Source organism: Pteropus alecto, unplaced genomic scaffold, assembly GCF_000325575.1.
Source record: "Pteropus alecto unplaced genomic scaffold, ASM32557v1 scaffold3, whole genome shotgun sequence".
Lineage (NCBI taxonomy): Eukaryota > Metazoa > Chordata > Mammalia > Chiroptera > Pteropodidae > Pteropus > Pteropus alecto.
In genome coordinates, this window is record NW_006442484.1 from 63896496 (window position 1) to 63906977 (window position 10482).

Below are 10482 nucleotides of genomic sequence, written 5' to 3' on the forward strand. Positions count from 1 at the left end.
CGCCCCTCTGTGCAGTATCTAAGGATTCCGGTCTCCAAAAAAGGAAAACATCTCCTTTTCCCTGCCCTCTGCCTTCCACGATTTCTCTTACTTCAGTCAGACTCTGGATGCACAGATGTGCGGGAAAATATCAACCTCCAGCCTCCTTCATGTCATCTCCACCTGATCCAGGTATCTGTGGCTCAGAACCGGAATGTTAATGGCTTCACTGCTTTCCTGCCGTGAGGTACTCGAGGTGGCGACTTCCGTTTCCGGTCGGCTCCGGCTTCAGGGTTGAATATTGAATGTCCTGAGAGGTCAGATTGCTGTCAGGTAAATTACAGAGTTGGTGGGAGATCTCTTGATAGAGAATAAGAATAAGACTATTTTGGTTGTAGAAAAGGAGAAACTAAATAGAAAAAAGATGATGAGCGTTTTAGCCCTAGAGGGAAGATCGAAGAACTAAGGAGAGAGAACTATGAAATTCGGTGTGGTGAGGGGCGGTTGTAACAGGAATGCAATGACAATTTCTGTGGTTAAGTTCAAATGCTGTTTTCCTCCTCTCCCAGCCGCAGCACCCTCTGCCCCATGTTTTTTGGTTTACCTTCGAATTGAACAAAGGCAGACAAGCCCCCAAATCGAAAAAAGAAATTTGTAAAATAGGAATAATTGTAATGCCCACCTTACAAATGTGTGGTTTTAAATAAGATTGTTCTGGTGTGGACGTTTATGACACAGTGTTAAAGTGAAAAAAGCAGGGTAGAAAATTACATTCGTTTTTTAGAGTGATTACTATTTTTAACTTGCATATACGTAAGTGCAGGAACTGAAAGAAACACTAAAAGTTCATTTGTCTTATTTTCTAGTGTTCTTATAGAATTCGCAATTTTTAAAATGAGAAAATTGAGTATTACTTGAAAGTCTTTGGTACCCGTAAAATTACATGTAGTGTAAGTGGCAGTATCCTCTTATTTTCTTCTTAGGGAAGGGATGCCAGCCGCCTTTAGTAAAGGTTGATCTCCACCAAACTTATTGGTTCACCCCAAACATAGATAGATAGCTTTTTTAAATTTCATGATTGCATGTGCTTTCTTTGTTAAACTAAATTCCATAATATTCTTATTTGAGCAGCTCTGAACCCGTTGTTCTTGGCATAATTTGTCACTTCATCTAATATTAGTTTTTATTGTGAAATATATGTAACAGAAGGGTGTATAACACATAAGTACATTTAAAAGAATTATAATCAAACAAACACTTGTGCAGTCATCCCTCAGGTCAGGAAATAAAGCATTGCCAATAACTTAAAACATGCATTCTCAGCAGAAGTGATTGCCCTTTAAGGAGGTGAAAATTGGTTCTTAGAGGATGAGAGGGGTGTGAAAAAAATCTTAGATACTACAATGGTTTGTGATCCTCCAAAAAGCTGTTGTACATAAACAGATATAGAATATATGTATGATATTTTTCATCTATAATGCATTCCTAAAGAATGCATTGTTAGGATTTTTAATTTATATAAATAGGATCAAAATGTACGTTATTTTTTCTCACTCACCCCTTGCTCACCATTATATTTGTAAATTCATTCATACTTTTGCATGTAGTTTTTCTGTAATATTCCATAGGTGACTATTCCATAATCCATTATTGTTGGATATTTGGGTTGTTTACAGTTTGGGGCTAGCATAAACAAGGTGGCTAAACAGATATAGTAAAAATATATTTTGTACACATGCAAGAGTTTCTATAGAGTAGTATTGTCCAACGAAAATATAATGCAAGCGATATGTAATTTAAAATTTTCAAGTCTACTGCCATGCCACCCTGAACATGCCTAATCTCATCCGATCTCGGAAGCTAAGCAAGGTCCGGCCTAGTTAGTACTTGGATGGGAGACCACCTTGGAATACCAGGTGCTATAGACATTTAAAAAATAAATAAAAATAAAATAAAATTTTCAAGTAAACATATTTAAAAAGTAGGAAGAAACAAATTAATAATATATTTTATCTAATCCAGTATATTCAAAATATTATTTCAAGATGTAATCAGTATGAAAAGTTATTAATGTAATATTTTACATTTTCTTCATACCTTCTTCAAAATTGACATATTTTACACTTATAGACTATGTTTGTATGCTAAGTTTTCATAAACACTTGATTTGTGCTTATATTTCATCAAATTTACCATTGAAAAAGTAGATCCATATGCCCAAATTGTTCCAAACTTCAAAATTTTAAGTTCCCCAGCTGCACTGAGCCACATTTCAACTGCTTGTAGCTACCATATTGGACAGTGCAGATCTTGAGTTTACATACCTAGGAGTGGAATTGCTAGGCCATAAGGTATCCAAATGTTCAGCTTTTCTAGGTCATGCCAAACAGTTTTTCAGAGTGGTTGTGCTAAGTCACATTCTCACCACTTGGGTGTGAAATTGGAAGGTACATCACAATGTGATTTCCCCAGTTCTCACAATCTTGTAAGGTAAGTTTTATCCTCATGTTAAATGAAGAAACCGAAATTTAGAGACATTAATGATTTGCCTAGCATTTTATAGAATGGTGTGTCCAGGATCTGATGCCAGATCTGTACAGCATCAAAATATGTACTTAAGTAGAATTCCAGACTCTTCCTTCAAGTGATCAGGATATCGTTGTTTGAGTTATGGGTATTCTGAAGTAGAAATTATTTTTAAAAGAAAATGAAAAGTTCCCTAGAAAGTGTCCAACTTTTTGTTCTTTTTGAAGAGTCATTGAAATAGTCTATTTAGTAAATGCCTATAAAGGGATCCTTTCTGAAATATTTTAATTAGGCAAGAGAGAAAACATTTGAATTTTTTAAAGAAAATTTGTTTAGGAGAAATTAGTGTATGTATACTTTCATGTTTTCTTTCAAAGTTTTATCTTCCAAATTACTTACTATTTTGAGCATAGTAAGATTATAATTTGGAAATAGGCTTCTTCCCTTATAATGTTTCAACTTTTATTTTCAAAATCAAACTTTTATCACAAAATTTTGATGTATGTTTTGTATTCTCTTCAAAGTACGTTGCTAGTCAATGAAGGTTAATATTCTAGAATTGACATTTGCCATAAGGGTTTGTCTTATAATCTCTAAACATTTTGGGAATGAAACATTTAAAAATATTTTTTTGAAAAAGTTTTAAGAAGCCAAGACATTATTATTCTAATTAAATGCTTCTAAAAGTCTTTTTTTTGTAATCATGTATTGAATTTCAAAAGTCAGTCTGAAATCTGAAACCAAAATTTTTTTCTTTATATTACTGAATCTACTAATAATGAAATAGTGGATTAAATGTTTCATTCAGAGTTGTATTGTAGTTTTAACTTGTGTTGAGTGGGTATGGGTTTTCATTCTCTTTTATATGTGAAAATCATCAACATAATGTTTTGTAGTATCTATAGGGAGCATACGAGATCTTGCTCCCATAAGTTTGCATCAAATAAACTCTTATAAAAATTCTAAAAAAAAAAGTATTTATAAATATTAAATGTTAATTGGTCAGAATTACAGTGTACAGTTTCCTCTTTGCGCCCCCCCCCCCCAATATTCTGGGAACTATTGTTTAATGAAATGAGCATTTCACATAATGTGTTTTGGTATATACTATCTAATAATTACCATTGTCTCCTAAAATGCGGTATAAGAATTCTGCCTTATTATTGGGCCTGTTCATAGTTATAAATGCAAACATAATGGTAATTATTTGGTTTGGTCTTATTTCTGGAGAGCAGTGATTATAGAATTGCTGCTAATAACCGTATACAAATGTACAGTATAGCATTATTAATTCATACCCCCCTTAATTTGAAATTTATAGCAATTTAACTGGGGACTGAGCTGAAGTTTATTTTTACATTATCTGTAAAAAGAATTTACATTACATGTAAAAATAGTAAAACCGAAATCTTTATATAACCGTTAAGGCATATTTTATTTAAGGAGCAAACTTAGTCATCAAAAAGGAGTCCTAAGATCTCTGTTGGTTTAGTTCAGTAGTCAGCAAACTACAGCCTGCTGGCCAAGTTCAACCTGTTTTTATACACCTATGAGTTAAGAATTGTTTCTACATACTAACATAAGCAATCAATTTGATATTAAGGAACACTAAACTTTGAGCCCAAGTTAAGCAAAATGTTATCTCTAAAAAAGAGAATTCCATTTTTTTCATCAGTAGCCCTGTATTACAAAAAATTTATACTCCCTTATTATATTTTGAATTTTATCAACAAAATATTTGTTTTCGCTTTTATATAAGTGCCTACTGAGTGTCCCTGATTTTACCTTTTGACCCACAAAGCCTAAAATATTTACTATCTGGCTCTTTACAGAAAAAGTTCATGTGATCATATGTATTTAAAATAATACTGCATTTTAAAAGGATCATTTTGAAGAAAGCAGGTAACAAAATAGTATGTAAAACATCTTCATTTTACATGTTTATGCATTATGAAAGGCTAAAAGGAAGGAAACAAATTGCTTAGAAGTTAGGGACAAGGACTCTGAAACCAAACTGCAAGGTTTAAAATCCATTGTATTATGTACTATTTTTGTTATCTTCAGAAAGTTACTTACTTTCTTGGAACTCATTGTTTTCATCTGTAAAATGGGGACGATAATCATAGTTTAAGTTCAAAGAGTTGTTTTAGGACTAACAGAGTTAATATATGTAAAACACTTTAGTGCACCTGGCACATAGGGTACAATAAATGTCTGGTGTCATTATATATAATGAAGAAAGGAATGAGATAATAAATGGTTGCCTCTGAGTGATGAGATTACTGATTATTTTTCTTTTTTGTATTTTGTATATGTGTACTTCTTAACTGTGAACATAGACTAGTTATGTAATAAGACACTGTTTTATAAAATTTCTTAACTCAGAATTTTCAAGTATTTATATTGGCTTCTTTTTAAAACATTAAATGTTTTATCTTGAAACATGAATAGTAAATTTGGGTATTTGATATCTATAATCTGTGTATTTCTCCCTTATGTTAATCATTTCCTATAGACATGGCCCATGGACATGAACATGGACATGGACATGAACATGGTCATAGTAAAATGGAACTTCCAGATTATAAACAATGGAAGATAGAGGGGACACCTTTAGAAACTGTCCAGGAGAAGCTGGCTGCACGAGGGCTAAGAGATCCATGGGGCCGGTAAGAATAATTAAATATTTAGATAGAATTTATCCTAGGGAATTAGTATCTATATACCTTTCAATTATTTTCCTTTTAAAAATTATTGAAAATAGCTTTTTACATTTAAGTTTTAAAATCAGGTTTATTGAGGTATCATTTACATACAATAAAATTCACCCATTTTAAGTATATAATTCCATGAATTTTGACAAATGTATTCTATTACGTAACCATCACGAGAGTCATAATACAGACTATTTCTTTCATCCCCAAAAGTTCCTTCATTCCTCTTTTGCACTCAGTGCCATCCTACCCCTGGCTCCTGGCAATCATTGATCTGCTTTCTGTCTCTATAGTTTTGCCTTTTCTAGAATTTTATTCAATTGGAATCATACAGCATATAATCTTTTGTTCTGGCCACTTAGCATAATGTTTTTGAGACTTATGCACATTGTTAACTTATATCCGTAGATCCTTTATTTTTTATTGCTGAGTAATACCCAATTGTTTGCATATATCTCATTTCGTTTACTCTTCAATAGTTAATGGTCATTTGGGTTATTTCCAGTTTGGGACTATACCTATTTGAATACAAGTCTATGTGAATATATGTTTTCATTTCTCTTGGGGAAATACATAAGAGTGGGATTTTTGGATTTCGTGATAAGTATACAGTTATTTTTATTTAAAAAAAAAAAAAAGTTGTGTCTACAGCCATGCCACCCTGAATGTGCCCGATCTCGTCTGATCTCAGAAGCTAAGCAGGGTTGGGCCTGGTTACTACTTGGATGGGAGACCACCTAGGAATACCAGGTGCTGTAGGCATTAAAAAAAAAAAAAAAAAAGTTGCCAAACTTTTCCAAAGTGACTATACCGTTTTGCATTCCCACCAGCAATATATGAGAATTTAGGTCACTCCGTCTTCTCATCAGTACTTGGTATTATCAGTCTTTTAATTTTAGCCATTGTAGTAAACATGATACCTCTTTGTGGTTTTAATTCAATTTACATTTCTATGAAGGCTGATGATCATGAGAATCTTTTTGTGTGCTTATTTGTCATTTGTATATTTTCTTTGGTGCAATGTCTATTCAGACCTTTTGAACATTTTATTTTTCAGGGTGTTTGTTTTCTATTATTGAATTATAAGAGCTCTCTCTATATTTTCAATATAAGTCCTTTATCAGATTTAAGTTTTGCAAATATTTTCCCCCAGAGTATGGCTTATCTTTTTATTTACTTGGTAATGTCTTTAGAAGTTTTTACAGTGTTCTTTTAAACATTTAGGCATATGATCCATTTTGAGTTAATTTTTATGTCATGTGAGGTAAGGATGAAGGTTAATATTTTTGCATATGGACGTACAGTTTGTTCCAACATCATTTATAAAAGACCACCTTCCCCCATTGATTTACCTTGATAGCTTTGTCAAATCAATTGACATTATTTCTGTGGTCTATTTCTGGATTCTGTTACCCTGATCAATATGTCTACCCTTATGCCAGGTGGTATAAGATCTTCAACTTTATTTTATTTTATTTTTTTAACTATTCTAAGTTCTTTGCATTTACATTTAAATTTTAGAAAGAGCTTTTCAGTTTCTACAAATACTTGCTTGGATTTTAATTGGGATCACGTTTACTCTATACCTTAATTGCAGATAATTGATAACAATACTGAGTCTTCCAGTCCATGGACAATTTAGATCCTTTTTAATATTCTCATCAATGTTTTATTGCTTTATATATAGGTCTTGTACATATCTCGTTAAATTTATCCTGAATTATCCTGTACTTTTATGCTATTATAAATGATATTTTTAAGCTTCTATTTGTTCATTGCTAATATATAAAAATACAATTGTTGTATATGTTTACTTTGTATCACATTACCTTGCTAAATTCACTTTTTAGTTTTAGCAGTATTTTTATAGATTTCTTAAAATTTATTTCATAGATGATCACTTGGTCTACAGAAGCAGTCTTCTTCCTTTTCAATCTGTAAACCTTTTATTTCTTGCATTATCGCACTGGCTAATACTGCTAATATAATGTTGAATAAAAATGGCATGAATGGACATCTTTGCCTTTTTCTTCATTGGGGGAAAGCATTTAGTTTTTTACCACTAAGTGTGATATTAGTTGTGGGTGGTCATAGATGGTCTTTATCGACTTGAGGAGTTTCTATTGCAAGGTTACTATGAGTTGCTATTATTATTGATATTGTTATTAATGGGTTTTGAATTTTGTTAAATGCTTTCTCTGAACCTATTGAAAACTCACTTTTTTTAACCTGTTAATATGATGAATTACTGTTATTGATTTTCAAAGATTAAACCAATCTTGTACTTCTGAGGTAACCTCTACTTCATCATGATATAGTATCCTTTTTATATATTGATGGATTCAATTTTCTAAAATTTTGTTAAGAATATTTGCATCTATGTTCGTGGGAAGATATTACTATAGTTTTCTAATATTTTTGTCTGGTTTTGGTATCTAAATTATATTTGATTAGCTCTAATACTTTTTGTAAGTCAAATTTTTAAAGTTAAGATATTTGTCTTTCGTAACATGATTTTTTTCCACTCACTTATTCTTGTATGTGAGGGAAGACTTTTTTCAGTAGAGCGCTCTGATTTCTGTTTACTTCTCTGTTCAGAGTACTCAGAAGATTGATTGCCAGGAGAGAAAATCAGTCTTCTAAAGTTCAAGCTGCTATGACAGGGGAAAACCATGATTCTCTTAAATAGTAATAATGTCAAATGTTACATACTCTCTGTGCCAAAATATATCATATTTTACCCTGTATAATTTTTATAATAACACTATAAGGTAGATAGTAATCATCATTGTGTAGGAGAGGAAGCTGGCAGGTTAAGTAACTTACCCAGCCTTAAAGGCTGTGAAATTAGTATAAGTGACAGAGAAAAACTTAATACCCTGTAACTTTCTCTTTCCATGATGTTATAATGACTAGTATGGAAAAGCCACACTGATGACCTGTGATTGATAAGCCAGAGCAAGCTTTGCATTTGAGAATTTTATAAAATCCTGAGTATTATGACTGTGAAATGTAAAATCAAGTGTTTTTCCTCTTTTATATGTGAAATGTAGGCATATAGACCTAATTATCCTGTGCCACACAGATTCCTATTGTGATCCACTTAGATTATCTTACATAAGGTTGCATTTGTCTATTAGAAAGATGAAAATTAAATGTATTTTATTCAATGAATATATGTAAGATGCATGTGATTATAATTTTTCCATTTTTCCTCTAGCAATGAAGCTTGGCGATACATGGGCAACTTTGCAAACAATGTTTCCTTTGTTGGCGCATTATTAAAAGGATTCAAATGGGGATTTGCTGCATTTGTAGTAGCAGTGGGGGCTGAATATTACCTGGAGTCCCAGAATAAAGATAAGAAGCATCACTGAAGATAATACCTGGAAGTATCTCTGTGGCTTTTTCACTCTCTTATAAAAGTAAGATTTCACTGTAGCCCACTTGTCTTTGTGTTTGTTCCTTAAAGAACACCTGTAAATTTCAATAAAGAATACAGGTGCCAGTCTGTTTTTGTCATCCTTTAATAATAAAAAAAATGTTTCTCAAACCACATAAGATTTGATTTGGAATACATGGGGGTTGAGTACCAGTAGCGGTGCATTCTGTATATAGCCTACAGTTAGCATATAATTGATAAATAGATAAGCTCTGATTTTTTTTCCAGTTTTTTAAATTGTGATAAAATTTACCATTTTAACTTTTTAAGTGTACAGTCTGTGTTATTAAAATACATTTATAATGTTTTGCACCCATTACCACCATCCATCTCCATAACTCCTTTCATCTTGTAAAACTGAAAGTCTATGTCCATTAAACAATAATTCCCCATTTTCCCCTTCCTTCAGTCCCTGGCAACCACCATTAGTGGTACTGTCTGTATGATTTTGACTATATTCATAATGTACCTCATGTAAGTAGAATCATACAGTATTTGTCTCTTTGTGACTGGCTTATTTCACTTAGCATAATATCCACAAGGTTCATCCCATGTTGTAGCATGTGTCAGAATTTCTTTTTAAAGCTGAATAATATTTCACTCTGTATATACCACAACTTGCTTATCTCTTCACTCATTGGTGGACACTTGGGTTGCTTCTGCATTTTAGGTATTATGAATAATGCTATGAACTTGAGTATACTCTCATAGTGTTTAAATGGCATGCGGCCTTGCCACATTTATGATTCTCTGCAGGTGGTTTAGAGAGACCTAGATTATTCTATAAAATACTTCCTGCCCAGTTCTGTTTGACATATCCATGAGTCATGTTCATTTTTCTTTATTGTGATATTTTCTGCTATTTCCTTAGTCTTTGTTCCCATGCTGTGAAAAGTTTGACCTTTTTTTATGTATGTCTTAACAATAAACTAGACATTTCACATCATTGAATTTTTAAATTTTAATTAAATCTCTAAAATTGAGACTTAAAACTCAGCTTGTTGAAGAAAGGTAATGTTTTTGCTTAAATAACAAAGCCAGTATAAAACTCCATGGTGATTTTTTCTTTGTAGATTTTTGTTTATAAATATAAACTTGATCAACAAAACAAAAAGACAACCAACTAGGAGAAGATATTCGCTAATGATACATCTGATAAGGGATTAATATCCAAAATTTATAAAGAACTTATATGACTCAACAACAAAAAACAGTCCAATTAAAAAATGGGCAGAAGAACTGAACAGATACTTCTCCAAAGAGGAAATACAGACTTATGAAAAGTTGCTCAAGGTTGCTAATCATCAGAGAAATGCAAATTAAAACCACAATGAGATATCACTTCACACCTGTCAGAATGGCTATCATCAATAAATCAAAATAGTAAGTGGCGAGGATTCAGAGAAAAGACAACTCTCATACATTGTTGGTGGGATAGCAAATTGGTACAGCCGCTATGAAAAACAGTATGGAGGTTCCTCAAAAAATTAAAAATGGATATACCTTTTGATCCAGCAATTGCACTTCTGGGTATTTATCCAAAGAAAACCAAAACAATAATTCGTAAAGATTTATGCACTCCAATATTCATGCAGCACAATTTATAATAGCCAAGATATGGAAGCAACCTACAAATTAGTAGTCGATAGTTAGGTATGAGGAACATGACAGAGGGAATGCAGTTAGCATTAATATGATCGTTAAGTGGAGAGCCAAGAGAGGGAGGGAGCAACTGGGGGGACCGTTTTATGAACATTATAGACGTCTAACCAATATATTGTATACCTGAAACTAAGTGAATTTATTTAAATATATATATAT

At 32.2% G+C, this 10482-nt stretch overlaps 1 protein-coding gene, 1 non-coding gene and 1 pseudogene across 4 annotated transcripts; all 3 read left to right on the plus strand.

Moving 5' to 3' along the window:
* Positions 1-6: 6 nt before the first annotated feature.
* On the plus strand, positions 7-8775 carry NDUFB3 (NADH:ubiquinone oxidoreductase subunit B3). 3 transcript variants are annotated; one of them, XM_015596426.2, is made up of 4 exons: positions 211-312; positions 2347-2469; positions 5021-5174; positions 8440-8775. In XM_015596426.2, the coding sequence occupies exons 3-4, from the start codon at positions 5023-5025 to the stop codon at positions 8594-8596; spliced, it is 309 nt and encodes a 102-aa protein (XP_015451912.1). In that variant the 5' UTR covers positions 211-312; positions 2347-2469; positions 5021-5022; the 3' UTR covers positions 8597-8775. The 3 variants fall into 3 exon arrangements, with proteins under 3 accessions (XP_015451911.1, XP_006921406.1, XP_015451912.1); XM_015596425.2 differs by lacking the exons at positions 211-312; positions 2347-2469 and adding an exon at positions 7-171; XM_006921344.3 differs by lacking the exon at positions 2347-2469 and having other exon boundaries at positions 170-312.
* LOC112470706 lies at positions 1789-1907 on the plus strand (annotated as a pseudogene).
* LOC112470543 lies at positions 5863-5981 on the plus strand. The gene has a single exon (XR_003043025.1). It is a non-coding gene; the product is annotated as a 5S ribosomal RNA (ribosomal RNA).
* Positions 8776-10482: the final 1707 nt, after the last annotated feature.